The sequence below is a fragment of the Talpa occidentalis genome, unplaced genomic scaffold, assembly GCF_014898055.3.
Source record: "Talpa occidentalis isolate TD23 unplaced genomic scaffold, MPIMG_talOcc4v2.1 talOcc4.9, whole genome shotgun sequence".
NCBI classification, from domain to species: Eukaryota; Metazoa; Chordata; class Mammalia; order Eulipotyphla; family Talpidae; genus Talpa; species Talpa occidentalis.
In genome coordinates this window covers 56261939-56284978 of record NW_023605305.1, presented here as the reverse complement: position 1 = coordinate 56284978, position 23040 = coordinate 56261939, and the positions used below count along the sequence as shown (strand labels likewise).

The following is a 23040-nucleotide window of genomic DNA, read 5'->3' as shown; positions in this document are numbered from 1 at the left end:
TGGTGGCCTTTCCCGCCTAGGTTAGGGCTCCCCAGTCCTCACCACTGCTACCATCCCATGTCATATAAAGTTATTTATTAGCAGTTGTGCCCTCTCTGTTACTTTAATTGAAAATGCCACCAGTATCATAATTATTAGGGAAGAAAATTATTTATTTTCAATTTTTCAGGAAATAACACAGAACTGTTTGGAAAAGATTGCATTCAAAATAAACACAGGTTGTCAGAAACAGGGTGTACAACTTTATAGGTTATTGAAAATTATTAGCCTGCTGCTAGTTTTACCCTTTAGAAATGTTCTCCAAGTTTTTTCCATTCACCATGACCAGCCAATTTTAAAAACTCCTTATCACACTAGTGCTGTAGGTACCCAGTTGCTGTTTGTGTTCAGTCCTTAGAGATCTCAACCTTATTTTCCTTTGAACTCAGATTGATTTCTTTAAGACATTGTGTGTATGGACCCAGTCTACTTTTATATGGCTAATTTAGCTTGCAGATTATTGCTTTCTGAATGAAATGGAAATATATGGTTTCACTGACGTAGTTCCACAGCTACAGGAGGTGATGCACCCTCCTAGCACTTACAAGCTACTTTGTTTATGCAGGGACTACTACTGGGTTTAATGTCTTCATGTTTATTTAATTTCAGTTTCTTAAATCAAATGAGATCCATCTCTGGTGACAGTGCTTTGAGATTTAGTCTACAGAGGCTTTTGGTAGGGCTGCATGTGTGAAGGTGGTCTTGCCTGGCTCCCCTCGGGCAGAATGCATCCATCCCCAGCAGAGCTGTCTGTCATGATGTCCAAAAATTCAGTCAACTATGCATAACCATGTCCTCCAACCCAGAGGAAAGATCTAATTTGCATGGGATACACTTTAACATTTTCCTAAGTAGTTCAGATTTCTATCTACACATCGGTTGGGAGATTCAAAGCCGATGCTGTAAGGGAATTGTCTCTGCTCCTCCTGAATAGGTGTATAAGAAAGGGCTCAGGTTTGAGACTGCCAGCTTTAGGTGCTATGTGCATGGATGGTCCTCATTTTGTGCATTATTGATCCAGGGAGAAATGTGACAGATCTAGACTTTTCATACTTCAATTAGAAAAGCAAACATTCAGTCTTTTGGTGTGTCCCAGTGTCTTTTCTCTACCTGTACATTAAGTGCTGACTGAATGAGGACTAGATCTACATAATACCTAGTGCCCAAGACCTGTTTTTCCTCTTCCCCCTTCTTCTCCTGGCCTAGCCATGCTGGCCTGCTGAATAGAGCCTCATTATGGGCCCCAAAGTCCACTCCTTTCTTAAGGATCCCTGCCAAGATTGGTAGGCCTTACAATTTGGCCTAGAAATTGTTTCTTCTATGGTATGTTTGCTGACTCCATGTGATTCTTTATATGTGTCTTGAAGAACAAACAGATCCTTTAACAACTTTTTTCTACATGAAAACAATCAATTCCAGCAGCCCAGCCCACATGAACCACCCTACAATAACAAAGCAGAGTGTGCGCGTGAAGGAGCAAAAAAAGTTTCGGTAAGGAAACAGATTTTAGTTTAAAATTTCCAAGGGGTTGTAGAAACAGTGAGTAACATTTCCGTTTGAAACTTGGAAAAAAGCAGCATTTATTATTCCATTTAGGAAGACTCTTAGATATTTCCAAATTACTTTTTGAATTGGGACCAATTTTTAAGCAATTCTATGTATTGATATCTGAATAAACTTTTAAAAAATGATCAGGCATAAAAGATACATATTTCTTTTGCCTTAGACAAAGAACAGAGATTCAAATTTTGAAGAGAATCTCCTATCTGTAAAAAAGCTCTACTATATAAGCTGCTACAATATAAGCATTGCCATCTAAATTAAGTAATCATTTGTTAGGATAAGCATTAACTTAGTCACATCAGGGATTTGGGAAGATGTTGGTTTATAGGAATCATGTACCTGACCAAAAGATATCTAATAAAGGATGCTGGTCTGGGACCACATTGCACAACAACTGTAGTTGTGTTGTCCAGTGTAGTGGCCACGTGTCTCTTCTTCAAATTCAATTTTTTAGTTGAACTTGCCATGTATCAACATCTCTATAGCTACTTGGGCCCAGGGCCTACCATTTTGGACAGCATATATATGGAACACTTCCATCTTCACAGACAGTTCTTTTGGACATTGCTGTTCTATAGAATTATTTACACAATGAATCAAGTCAGTGGCAGAAAGATATTATTTAGGTATTTCATGTCTCATCCAAGGATTAGCATGTGACCAAGAATTGACCTTGGAAAAAGAGGAGTATTCACAGTGGAAATTGAGAACTTGGATAAATGTAAAAGTGAACACAATTGTTACATTTATTAAGTTAACCCATCATATTATCTGAGAGGAGATAATAAGCCTGACAAAAATAAAATACCTGTTAAAGCAAGATTAACATTGCTGTGAGCCTCAAATATCTTTAAATAGCATCATATTATCAAGTTGTATAAGTACTTTATGCTAAGTGTAGAATTTTGGAAAATGAAGAAAAGAAAGATTCAGAAGAATACATAACTCCAACACCAAAGGAAAAATCACTGCTTATGTGTTAGTTAATGGCCAATATAGCTTTGTAATAAGCTTAGTTTTTAAATGATATCTCCCACTGACATCCTTCCTTTATCAACATTTTCTAACTGAAAATCAACAGAGCCATTATTTTCACTATTACCACTATAGCTACACCTTGCTTAAGTGGTTAAGCCAGAAAAATTGTTTTTTTCTTGGGATTTGACCAGAAGAATGTCAGCCAGGCTCTAACCTAGTTTTAACTTGATGATTTTCACTTGAGAACCCAAATGTATTTTAAAAAATTTAACACTGTGAATGAAGCCAAATTGCCAATGCCTCAGAAAAAGTTGTGTGTGTGTGTGTGTGTGTGTGCATGTGCATGTTTTGAGTATCAGTCCAGAAGAATGTATTGTTATGATTTTTTGTTTGTTTTATATTTGTATTGTAAATGTTCCTATTTTTATGGATTTTATTTCTCTTCATTTCAATCTTCCATCAGTTTCCATGGAAACTGAGAAATTTTCACTCAGCCCAAATCTAGAAAATTCAGGAATGGTTTTATCCATAATGTTGGATATATGTTGTTGAGAAACGCACATGTATTTTTTCAACTGAACGTATCAACTATCTTGGTTTTGAAAGGCTTTAGATGATCTCCTAAGAAATATGAGATTATAATGGAAGCAAACTGTGGAACTTTGAAAATTTTTAACTTAGTAATATTCCTAATTTTTTTGTTTTTAGATAACAATCCTTTGTATTAAAGATTTGTTTAAGTAACAAAAGGTATATTAATAGCAGTAGTATACTGATCACAAAATCCATGAATTTAGTTCTTTGGAACTAACTTAACTCACTTGATTTCTCATTATTAAAAATTAAATTTGCATACTTACTTCATTATATATGTTTTCTATGAAGGATTTGGAGAATTTTGCAAAGAAGTCATAAGCAAACAGATGAGTAAAGGAGGAATTTTTAAAGTAGTAAGAATGACATAAGGGAAACAGAAGCTGTGCATATTGCCCTTGGGAAAGATTTTTTTATTATTGGATAGCACATTATTTAATGGACCATGTCCCAGATGGTCGTTTCATAGCTTGTTCATATGCAGAGTTGATAAGGCAGGTTTTTAAAATGACCTTTGTTCAAAGTAGAAAGAACATCACTGAAGTACTAATTCAATTAAGACCATTCTATGAGAAGGTTAAAGTGATATACTCTGAGCATTTAATGTTTGTCAGGATCAGGACAAACAAAAATCATGGTCCTTATTCTTGGGTGCTGGTCTCTGGAGGCATGGTAGAGTTTTTATATTTGTCAATTCTAGAACACTAGTAGTATCTAGGAAGAGAGGGGACATGCACATATTATCTATTCCTTACACACAGTTCACTCTTACTAACCAACTGCTAGTTCTTAGAAAATGTCCTGTCAACATTCAATGAATATTAATGATGATGGTTACTAGGTTACTTCTGATCTGGTTTTTCTAGTGATCCTATATACAAATATTAAAAGATATTCCCCTCCCTATATGTCAGATTGGATGTCAGCTGTTCATATTGCAGATCTTGTGGACTATATTTGTGATTGCAAAATTAGAGGTCCTGTCCTCAAACCTCATGCACCACCATCTGATATGTGTTGTCTGAGACTTGCTACTGCTCAATGACGTAGTGTTGCTCTCTATGTTGAACACAGGAATGTTGTTGAATGGACCCTCCACTACCAACCCAATTTGTGTCTCTGTCCTTTGCTTAGAAAAAGTAGAGAATCCTTACAATTTCTATTTGGACAATGCCATGTCCTTGTTCAAATGCTTGTGGATGTATCGCGTCACTGTACTAGGGACCGAAATAGAACTCTTGACAGAGTAATGCTTGAGAGAGTAAATAGATCATCTTGAGAGAGTAATGCTGATATCCAGTCATCTTGCAATGATGTATGCTCAAGGAGGCAGGGGACACATGTTTTACAGAAATCTGTGATCAAATCCTTGAGTTCTATTTTAATAATTTGATCAGGGAATTCATTTAAAAAGAATAACATCACCTAGGAACTCAATATCAATATCTAGGAATTGAATTAACTGATTTGGAGCTGATTTCCTTTCTAGTATAGCAAAAGCATGTCTAGAAAAGTTGTCATAGTGTTAGAAAAGCTAAAATAACATTACTTAAAGACTTGGGTGAATATTTTGGATATGTTAGAACTAATTGTATGAGAGAGCAACATGGAAGTCAAAATATTTCCATTAAAAAGACCTATAAGTATATAGCCATATCCCCTGAAAGCATAGAGGATTAAATTATAATATAGGTACTGCTAATTCTTCAGTGGTTGAGTAAAATTTGGACAGCTGGTTGTTAATATCCCTATGACTAGGGATCCAACAGTCTTGTGAAAAATAAGTATGTAAGCTCTTTCATGTGGTGTCACAGCAGCTCAATTTACCATTCACTTATACCAATGTGATGGCTTAATAGGCTGCTTTAATTTGTCTTTCCAGTGCTGGATTTTTGATAGTTCTTGCTAAATACAGATAAGAATTGAATGTTCTTTGTTCCATTTTTTTTCCCATTCAAATGTTTCTCTTCAAATTTATTTTCAAATTTATTACAGAAGAAAAGCAATGGAGCACCAAATGGATTTTATGCGGAAATTGATTGGGAAAGATACGTGAGTATCTGAAGGTTATTTATCTTTATTAAGTATTTCACAACTTGAAAATGAGTTGGGGCATTCTTCTGTTTATAATAGAACACAAAAGTAAGTGAAATGCTCGCCATCACATTAGGAAGTGCCTGGCTTGATTAGGGTGCTATAAAGTTAAGAGATCTAAAGTCTGTTAAAACCAGATTCAAGATCTAGTCCCTCCACATATTCACATGTGACTTTGGAATGCTTATTTGCTGACCAGTAAGAATGAATTTAATAAGCACAAAGTAGCAATGTTGCAAGGATTCTATTTGTCATTATGTCTAACTTGTCAATTATGACTAATTATTTGTTGACTATTAAGTAACCTACCACATGAGTAATATGTGTTCAAAAATGTTTTTTTAAAAAATACAAATGCCATGGGCCTCCCCGGTGGCGCAGCGGTTGAGCATTGGGTTGTGAAGCTGCCCGCGGCCTCTGCAGCACCGGTTCGATCCCCGGCTGCTCCCCGGCCACCGGAGGAGGATCCCACATGGTGCGCAGACCTCTCCTGCCACCCGCTGCTCCCCTCAGCAGTGTACTTCAGTCCTTCTGCCTGCTCTGCTCCCCACTCTGGCTCTGGTGAATTCTCTCACCCTCTCGCGCTTCTGACTGTACCCAGTGCATGTATAAACAAAACAAACAAATTAAATAAATAAATAAATAAATAAATAAATAAAAACATGCCTCTATAAAAAAAAATAAAATAAAAAATACAAATGCCAGATATTTCTGTCCTTGTTCTATATCTAAACAGCTTTGAGAATTAAGACAAGGCAGTTAACCTCTAGACCCTAGCTTCATAATATTTTAGTCTATTCAGGCTGCTGTAATATTTGTGATAACAAAAATACCATAAACCATGTGGCTTATAAAAAAACATTTATTTCTATCTGTTCTGGAGTCCAGTATCCTCCTGGAAGCAGCAGTTTTGTGTCTGATGTGTGCCTGCTTGAGGGCCCGCTTTCTTGTTCATAGACAGCACCTTCTAGCTGTAACCTAACTAGAATTTGCTTTTCAGAGGCACTAATCCCAGTTATGAAAGCACCAACCTGATGACCTAATCCTCTCCCAAAAACCATACCTCATAATACCAACACCGTGGGGACAGGATTTCAACATATGAATCAGGGGTCCAGATTTTTCCTAGGTCAAGTGACAATCATTTGTTACTTCTCAAGGAATGTGGGTAAATTCCTCTCATAATTCCCCCCAAAGCTGATCACCGTCACCATGCACTTCACCAGCCATAGCAGGACAGCCACTCTTGCCTTTCTAGTCACAGAACTCATGTAGACTGTATTCACACCCAAGATCATTTCTATTGCATAATAAGTGTCCCTTTAAAGTCTCTTTGCACATATCCTTAAGGTGATTGGCCGCAACTCTCCTTTCATAAAATTAAGCTTCATGTTCAAACTTTTGCATATTCACTAATAATTAGAATTTTCTTTTCATAATAAATATACTACCATTTATTGCATACTCACTATTTGTCAGTCATAATATCAAATGCCACTGAATCCTCACCACCTAAAATGGTAAATGCTACATTACCTGCATTTTAGAAAAAAAACGAAAACTAAAGGTAGGAGAGGTTAAATTCTTTGTATTTTCCAACCCTACACTCTGAAAGTTTAATTTGTTACTCTGCCGACCTCATTACATGGTTCTCTCTTAAATCTGTTTCCCAGGATTGAGATATTTTGAACATTTTTAGCCATTCATTTCTGTGAAATCTATGACCTTCCACCATCTTACCCAAAATTCAAATTTTTCACAAATAATGTTCCATGAAAGCTACTAGATATTGGGAAAGAATAACATTTTTCCAAAACTACTTCATTCTTAATATGAAAGACTTTTGTGATATTTTGTAGATTCTATGATACAGAAAAAATGGGATTCTCTAGCCAATCAAGAAGCATAATTAGGGCCTCCCCGGTGGCGCAGCAGTTGAGCGCTGGGTTGCGAAGCTGCCCGCAGCCTCTGCAGCGCCGGTTCAATCCCTGGCTGTTTCCCGGCCACCGGAGGAGGGTCCCACATGGCGCGCAGACCTCTCCTGCCGCCCGCTGCTCCCCTCAGCAGTGTACTTCGGTCCTTCTGCCTGCTCTGCTTCCCGCTCTGGCTCTGGTGAATTCTCTCACCCTCCTGCGCTTCTGACTGTACCCAGTGCTTGTATAGATAAATAAATAAATCTTAAAAATAAATAAATAAATAAAATAAAAATGGAACCTTTAAAAAAAAAAAGAAGCATAATTAAAATACCAAATTACTTGCCATGTAGTTCATGATACCCACCCAGCGCACAAACCCTAGAGTCTAGTGCTGTCTCTGATCCTCATATGAATGCTGAAATAAAGCTTAACTTCACTCAAATTTGTTTAGTCTTAAAAACCAACCAGATTACATAGGAATTGCCATTGAAATTATATATTTGATATCACATTCCCTAAGTAACCAGAAGGTAGCATTAATTTACAATGCTGTTTAGGTTTCAGGTATACAGTGTCTCACACAGCAACTGTATATATATCACACCACACTCTCCACCAAATGTTCAGTCCCGATGGCACTTTTACTGTTGCAATGATTCCAAAATTTATCTCTCTAGCTCCATCCTTGTTACTTGCATCTCTATCAACTCTACCTCAAGAGGTCACCCTTGAACTCTTTACGTTCTTCCCCTGTAAAGCATAAGTTATTCTTTGAAATATCTGAGTCAAGACCCATGTCTGCAATTTGGTGGATGCTTTTCCTTGAGAAATGACACCTGATTTGTCTTAGTTTCCTCCTTAGTAATCATTCTACCTGAATGTTATTGTTCTAAAAGTTCAATGAAATGAAGTATGTGTTACAATACTTCCTACATAATATAAGGTGAAATATGATCATAGTTATCTCAGTCATGCAAACTTTTATCTTCCCTTTTACCTAAAACAAACAAACAAACAAAACCCCTTAGTTTCCTATTATTACAATGAGTTCAGCCAAGAACTGGTGGGTAGAAATCATGGAGTCTTCCTGACCCAGCCCATTCCTTTTTCTCCTGTCACCAGTCTGTCACCAAGAACTAACAATGTGGGGTCTCCCTGGTGGCACAGGTGTTAAAATCTCAGCTAACAAGCTATCTCCAGCCACTGCAGCATGAGTTCTATCCCTGGCCAGGGAGATAACCCTCATGGTGCAGCACACTTCTCTTGTGTCACCCACTGCTCCCTTCAGCAGTGTATTTCAGTCATTCCCCCTGTTCTGCTCCCTACTTTGTCTCTGGTGAATCCTCTCACCCCCTGGACCATTGGCCTACACTCAGTTCTACACACAAAAAATTAAATCTTAAAAAAAGAACAATATGTCCTTCAAATGTCCTTGATTCATCCCTTCCCACTACCAACAAGTTGATCCATATTCTTAGCACATCTTACCTGAATTGATGCAAGTATCTTGAATTATTTTCCCATTCTTTAGTTTCTTCTGCCCCAATTCTACCCTGAAGCAGACCTCCAAAACTCCACAAGACTCTGCTGTCAGCCTGTCCTAACCTAATTGACAAGCACAGCAACTATATTAATTCCTAACTCTTTCCCCAGGATGGTGGCTACCCAATGTCTTATTTCCCATGGTCTCCCAGCACACAGCTTCCTTTCCAGCTTGTCATCTTTGTTTTTGCCTCTCCCTTTGTCGACACTGTAGATTCCTGCCATGATGTCTCAGTGTGGGCTCTTCCTTAACACTGACTTCCCCTCTGGCCTTTCCATCTGACCTCCTGACTCAAACCTCTTTTTATTTCTTTTCCTTCAAGTGCCTGTCACTAATGATTTTTTAAAATTTTGCTCACCAAAATACATTTCAATTTTTCTGAGTATAAATAATTTGCATTTATAACCCTTCATGGTGCTTAGCATAGTGCTGACTTACAAGAAATAAGAAATGCATGATAAATTCTCTAAGAATGCTGTTTGTTACATTGACAGTTGATTCCTAATTTATTTATTTTCAATAGACTTTCCAAGTATCCATTAGTAAATACCTAAACATATACTTCTCAGGATGCACTATTAAAAGTTACAATCCTATCCCCTTAAAAGAGATCTTTTTATATCCTTAAGAAAACTCTAGGAGGAAAATGAATAGTTTCCTCATCATTATCAGGATAATAATGTTTAATGTGTGTTTGTATTTTATAGAACTCACCTGAGTTGGATGAAGAAGGCTACAGCATCAGACCAGAGGAACCCGGCTATATCCTTTCTTTATTTTCTTATTTCATTTTTTTCCCTCAGAAAACAGTATGAGAAATTCAGGTTTTGCAAAGGTGCTGAAAAAACACAAACATTTTAAGTTCTGCTGTCCCTAATATTAGAGTTGAATAAACAGCACTGAGAACAGCCTGATCACTGGCAAACAGGCATTTTGCCTCAAGCTATTCATAGAAGAGGAAAATGTGTTGAAAAACAATTCTACAAATTGTGGGTACAGTGTCATTTATAGTGACTGGAAAATAGCTCTTTCTTGTCCTCTCCCCCACAACTCATCTCTGGGCAGAGCATGTCACAAACTGAAGCCCTTAAAACTCATGGCACATGCTCCAGAGAGAGTGGTCCTCTTCTCTCTGTGACAAGTAAGCCCCGTGGACCTGCCACTGTGTGTGTGCTGAGTGGGATACTAGAAATAGCCTACCGCACTGGAGCAAAATGTTGGCTGCTGGCACTTGCCTGGTGGTACAAGCAGACCTCTCCTGTCTCACCCACTGCTCCCCTCAGCAGTGGATTTCAGTAGATTGGACTGTTCTGCTCCCCACTCTGACTCTGGTGAATCCCCTTAACCCACCTCCTCCCACCCCCCACACACACACCTCTAGCCTACATTCCAGCTCTTGTATCCATAAATCAATAAAAACAAATCTTTAAGAAAAAATGTTAACTGTTATAACCACTGCTTTACTCTTTCATTTTTGCTTCTCTCCCTTTTCTCTTCAAATTTTATTGAGTTGCCAATTAACCATTTTCAGACCTATAATTTTGAGAGAACAACTTCACACCTCCATATGTGTACATACTTCACTCACCCTCCACCAAAGCACCATTGCCAATATTCTATCAACTTCCCTCCCATTTATTTGTTCTGCTTTGCTTTTCTGCCGTCTAAGAATGCATTGGCTGCCTTTATTTGCAATCACTCTTCTGTTATACTCATTATTGCCTCCAGTTATGTATCTTTAACTGTGTTCTACCTACCAAAGGAAAGCACTTTTATTCTTCAAGCGAATCAGAAGAAGAAGAAGAATCACACAAGAAATTTAATATCAAGATTAAGCCATTGCAATCTAAAGACATTCTTAAGAATGCTGCAACTGTAGATGAGCTGAAGGCCTCGATAGGCAACATCGCACTTTCCCCTTCACCAGTGGTGAGTGCTGTTTTGTCCAGATTTGGTGAGACTGGACAGAAAGCCATCTTCTGTCCATACACATTAAGGAAATCAGCAACTCCTTATGCTGAAGGTGCATATGGTCACTATTTTATGAATGCTCTAAGCCTTGACTATCTCAGTCTAGCTTTACAAAGTTAGGCTGATTTTATATTGCAGTTCTTGTGTAGTTCAAAAATAGCAAAAATGCATGGAACCGCAGTTATTTTGATTTATTTTTCTGAAATCATTGTTAAAAAGAGGGGGAAAAAAACAAAGAGATTATCCAGGTTTACTTCTGAAGTGATTTAAAACAATATGAAGTTCATAAATTTACTAACCATGAATTTTCAAGATATATCTTGTGTACTTTTTATGATATACCACATTAAAACACATGGGAGGGAAACCACAGAAATTACTTTTCTTTCAAACACTAAAGCAAAAAAGAAAAAAGAAAAGATTTTTATTGCTATGCTCCTAATAGGAAATATTAGTTTAAAATCACAGTCAAAATAGATATTAACACTCTTTTCTTCATTATATTGAATTATAATGAAGTATTATCAAATTGTCTTAATTGTTCTCATCTTTTAGGCATCTCAAATACAGGTATGCATTATTTATATTGTATTATTCAAATTGGTGTTTTACTTCCTTTCCCCAGTTCCCATCTACTAAATTTCTTTAGTTGCTTAATTCTCAATTTCAATATTTATAGTATTTCTTCTCTGTGGTGTTTGAAAAATGCTATAATCATTTTCTAAAAATAGCCACAAAGAGCAGATGAAGGCTCTGCAAACTTGCATCTAATATGTTCTTGGCATCTTCTTTAGATATGTGATCTCCTTGCAGCATTCACACTGAACAAGCTAGTTAATAAATGCTGAACCAATTTTGAGATGCTTCTGGAAATACCCCAACTAACCTTTCTAAAGGAGTTGTAATCATCTATCCTTTGAGAATAAACATTTGCCTGCCTGAGATAAAGAAAGTCTATAATGAAGTCTTCTCTAGTGCTTAGTGCTTATAATGACCTTTATCACTACTGTTTGTGACAACTAAAATGATTGCTAATAGTAATCAACTACAACAAATAATATTTTGGGTAATTTTTAATCATATACTCACGTGTTCATCTCAAGATGTCTTCTTGAAAAGTTAGAAAAAGAATATGTTAGTTTTCTTTCTTTTCTGCAATGAAAGGTACAGATTTTAAAGTCACCTGTAAGTATTTAATACCAGTGATTTCTAGTAAATGGGTCATTTTAAATCTACACATTTTTACTTTTCAGTTGACATCTTTCAAATCATTCCTCAGTGGATCTTTTATTAATTGTAAAAATTTACTTATTTGTCTGAAACCAATTTATATCCACTTCATTTGGAAGCTACCTGGGAAAAGTGTAAGAAGGCAATTCACAAGATTAAATCAATAGATTTACAAGAAACAAAGCTAATGGGAACCACTAGACACAGGGTAGATATTTACTGGCAGCTAGCTGAAATGAGCAAAAAAAAAAAAAAAAGCAATAACCTCTATCAAAAAGAATATGTGTGCCTATATCATGTGGTAGATATTCCTTCAACCACATATGTTGCTGAGGATGCAGTAAGAAGACTAGCTGTTTATTCCAAGTTCTTCCCAGCACCTATTGTAAGCCAATATATTGACATAGTGTGAGTAAGATTCTGATAAAGAGATATAAGAAACAGTATGAAAAATAGATGGAGAGGCTCCCAAAGAGAAATCCCAGGGTTAGGGTGCCCTACCACTTCCACTTTCACAGCTGCAGCTTGTTCCCTTGAATGTGAGAACTTACCTCTGCCATGACTATGCTTCCCAAATATATGTAATTTCTGATATTTAATATAGGCGATGGAGCTGTTATTGCTACTTTTTAGTGAAAGGTAATCACATAGCTGAATAAACATAGTCTACACAGATATTGTAACTGAAACCATATTCTTGGCTTAGATTCTGTGCTCTCTTATAGCTAACCCATGTTTACCTATATTTTGCAAATGATATGTGCATTACTTTATCTTTAGGAGTAGATAGGTAGAAACAACCTTCTGAAAACCAGTTAGTGCCATGATAAAAATGGCAAATGCTGTGTGTAATTTTAGTTGTTTCTAGCCAAACATTTAGGTATTTATACTTCTACACTAACTTCAGTAAAAAAAGAGAAATAGCACCTTTTTACCAGTTAAGTAATATCAGAACATTTCATTTAGGCTATGTTTATTATGCTATTAAAGTACCAATCATAGAAAGAGGAAATTGCTATTTATAGTCACGACTTATGTTGAATTTCTGATTTCTACTTCTTTTGAATCTTTGAGATGAGGCTGTGTTTCACTTGTCCTTTTCATCCATCTCTAAATATGTGTGAATGAATTGTAGCTCATTTACTATATCTTGTTATGAATTGGTTTTTATTTTATTTGAATTATTTCCCTGTACACACTCTGTGGTCAAATCACTAGATAAATAGTTGCATGGATGGGTGGGTAAATGCAGGGATGGATGGATGGATGGATGGATGATATATACATGCCTACATGTACATACAAAATAAATCTATCTGAAAATTACTCCTTTCCAAAACAAAACTTCAGCAACATAGAACACCTTACTATATAAACAAATAAACATAACTTCAGTTCTAGACCTCTCCTTGGCCCTTGATTTTTATATAGCAGTAAGTAAAATGTGGACTACTACAATGCAGAGCACCAAATAAAGAAGAGGGGATGATATAAGGACTTATTCACAGATAACGGATGTTAATTTCTATTCTTATGTTGTAGTCTCCTGTTAAGATGCAAGGCTGATAGGGCAAGAGTGGCCATCACTCAAATTTTAGTTGTTGATCACCAGAAACTTAGCAGAGCTGCTTTAACATAGACCAAAATACTAATAGTAATGGATTAAACAAAATAGATGATTTCTTTCTCTCCTATATAAAAGTCTAAGCTGGTGAGCAGTCCAGATGGGCAACAGGGGCCTTCTCAGTGGATCATTAAACATAAAGCTGAATTTGAGAGACATAGAATATCTATAGCTTTCCTTGGATTTACCAGACAAGAATCCTGATCAGAGAGAGTAATAGGTTTAATTTGCCAAGATTGTTTTTTGGCACTAGCACCGAGGGCTACCACCTTCTTTTCTAAGCACTTCTTTGCCACCTAGTTAAATAATTTGTTCTAATATTTTGGGTTAATAGGAAAAAGCTTTGCAGTAACTGAAAGAGCAGAACTCATGGATTTAGACAGGCCCAGCTACTAGGCCCAGGTCTGCTATGTTCTGCCTGTGTGAGTTTAGATAAACTCCACAATTGATAGAAGCCTTTATTTCCTTTTTTGTAAAGTGAATCATAATGACTCTTAAGTAATTTTTGTGCAGATTATTACTGGTCTCTGGCAGGGTCAATCTTCTTTGACTTTTATCTCTTGTGTTTAGTACAGTACATGGCACACATTAGGCACTCAAGAGAGTTCATTCAATTAATGACTGAATGAAGAAAGCACACAGAAAATTCTAATAACAATACTTTCTGCATAAGCAGTGCTTTGAAATTATTCATTTCTTCATTATTAGTTGAATTAGTCAAGGATCTCCAGAGAATCAGTACCAATCAGACTCTAAAGGCTTGATTTTGCTTTACCTTTTTGTATGTTTTATATTGTCCATATATTAATTTCTTCTATATGTTAGTGAAATGACATGATTTTGGTCTTTTTTCATCTGACTTATTTCATGTACGCATAATCTTGTCAAAGTGCAGCAAAGTTATTGTAAATTGTAAGATTCCATCACATATATATATATATATATATATATATATATATATCTGACTCATCTTCCATTGTGTATATATATATACCACATCTTCTTCATCAAGGGACACTTAGATTGTTGCCAGTTCTTGGCTTTTGGAATAAAGTTGCAGTGAGTACAAATATCTTTTCAATTTAATATTGTATTCTTCAGATAACTACCGAGATGTAGAGTAACTAGATCATATGTGATTTCTAGGTTATGAAACTCTCTCATTTTATATTGACTTCATGCACTTTTGTTTTAAATGTTAAGGAATAATTCTTCTCCTTTCTTATATGATTCATATATTTTAGTTCCCTTACTTAGTCAACCAGTGAGCAAGCATTTTTAGGCCAATGGTTCATTATCATGATAGTTTGCATCTTATAAATGCCACTCAGGATCAGAAAGATGGAATGAACAACTGTAATGTTGGGTGGACAGGGAGGTTGTGACCAGGGTATTTCACAGAGTAAGCCAAAACAGAAAGATCAAGGTTGCTGCAGGTGTGACAGCCAGGACTCAAACGTCAGCCTCTGCCTCTTTTCTGCCTAAATTAAAAATACAGGATGTTTTTCTCATCTGCAAAGTAAGGATCTATGATTCCATCATCCTTAAGAATTCTCTCAGCTTTAATAGTCTGTCCCGTGTGTCTCTATGGAAAGCTTTCTGTTTTAGGGGCAAGTTGGAGATACAGCAAGGGAACGAAGAAAAATAACTTTTCCTTGAAGTGTTGAAGGAAAGGATACCCTGAATAAACTCCACAAACACATGTTTTATGGACCCCACTCCCACCCTAGACTAAATAGATCCAAGGCACCAAAGACTGCGAACCCCATAATGTCATTACCACCGAAGGGAGGATTGCTGGGAATTAAGGCAGTCAAGCTTGGTATATAACCAGAGGTGTGGGCCTTGGGGGTACTTGATTTTTCGCAGGCTTCAGTGTGCTATTGGGGTCCCAGCTCAGTGGAACTGATAGTGTTACAGAGCAGCCCCGATATAAAACGGGTTGCCTCAGGTTCCAGCAACCTTCCCTTTGGTGGTGATGGGACTTGTCTTTCCCAATGTCCTGATGGCTTTGGTCTGGAGTGGGGGTGGAGTCCACAAAGCCTGTATGGAATTAGCTCAGGACATCCTTTTCCCCCTAACAATAGGACGCATTCACCAATGTTTCTCTCTCTTTCTCCCTGGGTTATTTCTTTCCTGATTTACCTTTTTTGTAAATAAACCCTTTATTAGCCTTTTTTCTGTGTGCCTACAGTTGAGTCTCACTATAAGCACCTTTTAAGTGTGTGAGTTTGGACCCACACTCAAGCCAACCTTTTCCATTGGGGTTGCCCTGTAACAGAAGCACTTTGGTTAAGTTGGACAGACACTGGTTTTTGAGTTTGCATGTTATTATCTGTATGTTCCCACTGGCTAGTTTCTTAACTCATAGCCTCAGATCCCAAGTCTGTAAAATGTGAACAGAGTATCAAGCTTCTCTGGACTGATACAAAGATGATATGAAATAATGTTGCAAAATACTCAGCTTGGTGCCTGTCACTCAGAAGGGGCTCTCCAAGTATCAGTTCCCTTTTCAACTCTTGTTTTCCTTTTCCTTAAATTAAGAGACTCCTGGGAGGCAGAAGGAAAATAAAAATAGTGAGGGAGGACTTGCAGAAATCAAGGAGTAGAGAATAGAGGGCTGATGGAAATAATGTAGGAGTCAACCTACCCGCCATTACCTTCCACCCCTCCCCCTGTAAAATTCAGTGGCAAAGGAATTAAAGAATTTGACATGCAATTATAAAAAAGCATTAGATTAATCTCATTCCTGGAGATGTGTGATTCTCAATAGACAGTTAACCAAAAAATTTGGGGAGGGGGAGATGACTTTGAACTGGAGACAGTCTGGTGCCGTTTGCCTATTCCAGGTGGCCCACCCACTCTCCCACCCCCAAATTAGCCTGCCAGAAAGCAAAATCCATGAGTTTGCTGCTGCTTGGTAACACCACCCCCTTCCCTGTCCTCACTCTGGCAGAAGGTTCAGCACCCCATTGAGTTCAGTGAAAACAAAGAGTCATCAGTGGGGGAGGAGAACTTGGTCTCCCACACACTGACTTTCCCTGCGGGTAGAAAAGCTGCAGGCAATGGAAGGATACAGATTACAGGCATTCTGATGCAAAATGCTCAGCCCAGGCATCAAGTGTAGAAATGGAAGGAAGAGGCTCAGTTTGGATTCTACACATTAAAGAGAGTTTAGGCTCCCCAAGGTAAACTTGATTTGGGTTGGATCAAGGATAACAAGCTTGGGGTATATAAGCTGTCACAGCAGATATTGTGACTGGATTTCCGACCCCAGATGAAGGTTAAGAAGCTCCTTCCAGATAGAGCTGCAGGCAGCCTGATCAGAATCATTCACAGTAGACAAGAAGCTCTTTTTTCCCAAATCTCACAGAGAAGGATGTAGGGGGAATGAGTGGAGCCTCTCTTTTTCAAAATATATTGTTCTCTTTCCTACATTGTAAAAAGTCAGGACTATCTTCAGAAGAATTAGCCTAGTAGCTTTTGTACTTTCCTTAACTACTAATTTTTCACCCTAGGGAGTTCTCTGTTGCTTCCTGACTTTTAAAACTAAAAATATACTTTTCCAAAATTTCCATGTCCACCAGACTTACTCTGGTAAGAAGAACTCTATGAATTATTGTATATTTTAAGCACCTTGAAAATGGGCAGAGTATGAATTCAACTGGATCACATTTGTTATTATTTCTCCACGTAATGGCAATGTCAGTTGTTGCTATGAGGACATGATATTTTGCTTCCCTTTGTGAGGGATAAGAGTAAGAATTTCCTTGCATAACTCCAGATTGCATTCTTCAATTGCATTCCACTATCTCAGGCAACCTGATCTAATTTGGGGTTCCAGAAACATGATCACCATGGTTAAAGACCTCAAACACTCCAATTCTGTTACCAACTCAAAATCTAATTGAATGAGACAATATACCAACAATATTGACACTTTAAGATGTTGGGATAGCCTCACCAGACATCTCAAATTCTTGAATCATATGCTTTTAATTACAGTGTTAATATTAATCAACAAAGACGTTTTTTCATCTTTAAGATTTTCTCCATTGGTTGTGATGGTCTTATTGGATAGAGAAACTGTTTAGTAACAGTCATAATCAAGATAAAATGAGGTTTGATTAAAAAAAGCAATCAATTTGGAAAATGAGTTTGTAATAGAAGCATAGTTTGTGAGCAAATGTTGGGTTTATGACAAATAATCCTGCTTCAAGAGCTTGTAGGTTTTTACTTCCTGCTACGACACTGAATGACACATAGTAGGTACTCAGAAAACACTTCAGTGTTGCTTGGACAGATGGATGGTCTTCACATTAGGAAATTAAATGGAAAATGTGTTTAATGATGATGGCATGCAACTTAGAGCCCTTGCATTAATTTAAAGAGAGCAAATTTATCTTTCTAAATTTCTTTGATCTGGTAAGAAGAAATCTATGAATTATTGTATATTTTAAGCACCTTGAAAATGGGCAGAGTATGAATTCAACTGGATCAAATTTGTTATTATGTTCCTTTCTCCATTATCAGAATGGACGAACAATATGAACGAAAATTCCATTTCTTCTCTTAAAGGGTGCAGGGTCTTTTTTTTTATTATTGAGTTAAGATTGATTTATAGCACTATGATTTAGAGGTTTAGATTTAAAAGTCTGATCATGTGTTCTTTTCTATAGGTGCTAAGTTTTTATCATAATTCTCTTCCCTTAAACCTGCACTTCCCTGAGAGATGACTGTTTTCTTATCTAAAGCCTCTGGTTTCAGTCACCAGTAGGCATTGACCCTAAAGATAAAGGCATAGCTAAGTAATTATCTTACTTATACTATTGTATTTATTTTTACAATACAGTTTCTATAAAGGTAGGAGTAATGGTATGAAAATAACAGTTTATAAAAAAGTATCTCTTCTTTTGTTTTTTTAAAATTTTTTTAATATTTTATTTTATGTAATTCTTACATCATTTTTCATTTTTGCACAGCGTATGCATTTTCATTTTGGTTATATTCCCCATTCAATTCCCATCCCCCTTATTTTGATCCCTCCTCTTCCCCCCCAACCCCCCGTTAGTGTGTCTCTGCTCAGCGAAATAAGCCAGAAAGTAAAAGAAAAATATCAAATGATCTCACTCATAGTAGGAATTTAGAAAACCTAAATAAGGGACCAGGAAAAAGACTAATTATATAAAGAAAAATCAAAATCAATAAGCAACTATAAACCAGAGACACTCTTCTTTTGTCTTTTGAAAGAGAAACTTTTAGTGCCAGAAATAATCTACAGCAAGAAACGTAATTTTTAATTGTTATAGAAAAAGAAAGTCTTAAGAGTACAAATCACTCACATTAACTATCAAAGAAAATGTTTCCTTAATGACTGAGGGAAATTTTACTTCTAAACAGAATGAAGGTGAGATTTCCCTCTATCTCATCAGCACTAACCATCCAGGAACCTGAGGGATGACAGTTTTGGATCAGCAACCAGCTGGGCAATCATCCAGAACCCTGCAGGCCAATCTCAGCTGTTCGTCCTGAAGTGCCCAAGAGAGGGAGGCAAGACAAACTGACCTCACTCTGTTTTGCCCAACTCGAGCTGAAACTCTCTTTGCACTGCTTAAGAGAAACCTGTCTTTAGTTTATCCCTTTAACATGGTATGTGAGCTTCTAGAGTATGAAAAACAACAGTCTATGTCACTTGTGGCCATTTTCTGATATTGTTTCATCTCTTTCATCTGTTGCTCTTCTCAGTCACCAACAGTTACTAAATTGACCCTGGGACTCCTGATCCATATTAAAAGCAAGCTTTGGGTCTCCTCTGGTGGTGCAGCGGTTGAGCACTGGGCTGCAAACCTGCCCACAGCCTCTGCAGCACCAGGTCGATTCCTGGCCGCCGGCGAGGGTCCCATATGGCGCGCAGACCTCTCCTGCCACCTGCTGCTCCCCTCAGCAGTGTATTTCGTCAGTCTGCCTGCTCTGCTCCCCGCTCTGGCTCTGGTGAATTCTCTCACCCTCCCATGCTTCTGACTGTACCCAGTACTTGTATAAATAAATAAATAAATAAATAAATCTTTAAGAAAATAAAAAAAATATATAAAAACACGCTTTATTGAAACTGCATGAAGCCAGAGTCTTTAGAGTGACCAATGATATCCTAGTGGTGGGTATACTCCCACTTCCTAATTTACACCTGCCACTCTTCCTTCCCCTCAACCTCTCTTTGGCTCCCCAGTGGTGCCCTCTTCTCTCAGAAGCTGCGCTTCCATCTCCCTTCCCAACTCCTACTCACCTACCTCACTTTCTCAATAAGGCCACCCACCACCTTATTTTAAATTGCTAAACCCTCCACCCTGACATTCCCAAACCCCTTTATTTGTTCTGCTTTTAAAAATTGTCTTTATCTCTGGATATTAAATACTTTGCTTATTTGTTGTGCTTCTCCTTCCCCTCCTCTTAAAAGTAAGCTCACTAGAGCTCTGGTGTCTATTATTCCTATTGTTTTGTTCACTACTAGGCCTAGATTAGTATCTGGTGACTATTACATAGTCAGTATTTTTTTTTTATGGTTTACTTGTGAATAACTGTTTAGTCATAATGATAGAGTGTAGTTATATTTATAATAAAAATCTCATTATTTAAAATACAAAATTCAAAATACACCCCTTATTTTTAAGGCTAAAGAATCATATATTCTTAAATGGCTTATAGTTTAGACCTGGCATCCTGTGTCTTGATCCTAATCTATGAGGCTTGGTACCCCAAATTCCCCTGACAACTCAGTTATTATTTAAAAGAGCAGGCATGTCTTGAGAGCACTAAACCATCATGTAAAGATCGTTGGGACTCTAGTGTCTAGTTTCTCCATTCATCTTTCTAGATTTTAAACAGCTGAGTTTTAAATGTTGCTGATTTCTAACCCCTTGTTCAGAAAGGTAGGCTTCAACAAGACCTAACTTGAATGAAGGCCTGTATTACAAAGTGATTTGGGATGATAACAGTCAGAGAGAGATTATTCATCTGCAAAGGACACAGGTCTGTGTGTTCTTGGAAAGATGTTGATCATAAGGATGAACTGCCTTCCAGCAAGGTTTGCAAATTAGAAAGCTGTATTTTCTCAGATTATTGACAGGAAAAGCCCTGCTCTTAAATAAAGACCATTCAATGGTTATATTTTAGGTGGATGTTGTTTCTAATCCAGAAATTCACTTTCTCTTTATTTCCAATTCATTTCAAAGATCTCTATCTCTTTTCCAATTTTCTTATTTATCCTTTCCATAGTTAAAAGTGCAAGTAACTCTGGTGCAATTAACTCATTTAAATCAAGAAATACCTATTTCCTTCAAAGGAAAATTGTTTTGTCACAGTTTGTTTGTTTCCTTACCATTCTGAAGAAATTCTTAAGCCAAGAGTTTGTAACCTGGGTATTGGTAGTTACTAACAATTAAAGCAAAATAACATATTGAAAAAGCTGGTTTAATACATTACATGTCCTGGGTAGGAGAGTGTATGAAGGAGGAGGGGCCTTATCATCTGTGTGTTTATGTTTATTCTTCTGATTCTAATTCAATAAAATGCATCTAATTCTAGAAAGAAGCTAAGAAATTTATCTTGTAATCAAGTGTAGTCCCAAGATCTAAAACTATGCCTAGAAATACACTCATCTTCTAAGAAGCTCATTTCATGAAACCTGATATGATAGAAATATGATTTATTTAATTCTTTCCACTGGACAGATCTAAAGTTATTTCCCAGGTTCTGTGATCTGTGAGCTTTTATTTTTGCTGATTCTAGAACCCAATGCTGAAAAGCCCCTGAATATGGGTTCGATCTGTTCAGGGGATTTGGACTATGCCAAGAGTATGCCCCTAACCAGGCTCAGGTTAGACAAGCTGGGATGGTTCCCAACTCTGCTCTTAGAACTTGTCTGATCCTTCTTTCCCTTCTAGAGATAATTACACCTATAACATCAGCTAAAACAATAATAGCAAATTCTCAATAAACATTAGCTATTATAATCAGTGTCATCTTGAATCCTCACAATTCTATATGCTGGCAATCATCCCTGCTTTATAGATGTAGAATTGAGGCACAGTCTAATTTTTACAAAGGCATCCAGACAGTAAGAAGTTCGGGTAATTAGAATATATAAAATTTCCTGTTCCTCCTTCCTTGACAACTCCTTCGAAGCTATTTGACTTTTAACCCCCAAATTCCTTATATCTATAGATTGAGGGTCTGGGCTTTAATAATTTTCATTATTATTAAATTTCATCTCTGTGGTACTTAGCAGGGATCTGGGTCTTAAAGCAGCCCCCTGAGTGTGGCTCCCATCTTGACCTCCAGTTATTCTGAAACATTAGTTTTTTGCTAAAGGAGAAATTTTCACCTGGACGGTGGATCACAAGGCTCTAAATTTATATCTGTGCGCAGTTGTGTTACTACCTTGGAGCCTTTGTGACATTTATTAACACCTTAGGTCACTTGTGGGCAGAAAGATCAACAGTTAAGTGGGAGCAAAGTGAAACATTTATAGGAACTGGTGAAGAAGCAAACCTTTGCAATGGGGACCACATCCCTTGGGCCCTGTACAATTCAGCTTTTTTTCAGAAAGTAATTCATCTCTCTGTATTTTAAAAGACACTGTGCTTTGAACATTTGTATAATGTTTTCAAGGCCACCAGAAAGGGAATTTATAAATACACTTTGACCTTCCACTTGGTGCCTAACAACATGTTTGGGGGGGAGCTCACATAACCATTGTGTGAGCTAATACTCAAATGGAGACATCTAACTATTACAGGACAAATAAGAACTGTAAAAAATTATACTAACAGTTGTTTTCCCTGAAGCTAATAAATGCCAGGCAAATAGAAAGGCCTTCAATATGGGTTTGTTATTTTGAACAAAAGGAGTGTGCTGTGATCAAACGAGAGAAGGGAATAATTTATTCTGACTGGGATGTTTGGGGAAAGCCTTCTGGAAGACATGCTACTGCCCTTGAATGAGTAATGTAACTGAGGGCGAGAGAGAAGGCAGGAAGGCTGAAGAAGCAGTTTAAGCAGTGGACAGGGAAAAGCTAAGAACATGCAGGAGGTACCATGGAGATGGGCAGCTGCGTTTGGGTTTCATGCAGACAGCAATGGACGATGAGGGCGAAGGTGAGTTGGGTCTATCATGAAAGTATGAAATGCTCTAAAATGGAGCTTGGTTTCTATATTCTGAATAAAAGGCTTATTATTTTGGAAAATAATTCTGGGAACAGCGTAGTGTGTAGATTTAGGAGGGGAAACTGGAAATAGGACCCTGGAGTAGGAAGTGCCCATAGGAGGCATGGGGATGCTGCTGGGAGAGACGAGGTCATTAAGACAATTGCTCAAGAAACAAAGAGCATGCCAAGGAAGCAGGGACTATTCACTAGAAAAATAATTTGTGATTATCCCTGGAAGTGGCAGGAAATGAAAGATGGGATGAAATAAATGATGTCTTTAACCAGG

General features: G+C 37.3%; 1 protein-coding gene across 2 annotated transcripts in view; it reads left to right on the top strand.

The window, feature by feature from the left end:
- SGIP1 (SH3GL interacting endocytic adaptor 1) overlaps positions 1-23040 on the top strand; it is a 171945-nt gene that overhangs the window by 81755 nt on the left and 67150 nt on the right. For both annotated transcript variants that reach the window (XM_054690962.1, XM_037498299.2), the window contains exons 4-6: positions 5170-5226; positions 9435-9489; positions 10481-10656. In XM_054690962.1, coding sequence (XP_054546937.1) covers positions 5170-5226; positions 9435-9489; positions 10481-10656 — 288 coding nt within the window. The remainder of the gene's footprint in view (positions 1-5169; positions 5227-9434; positions 9490-10480; positions 10657-23040) is intronic.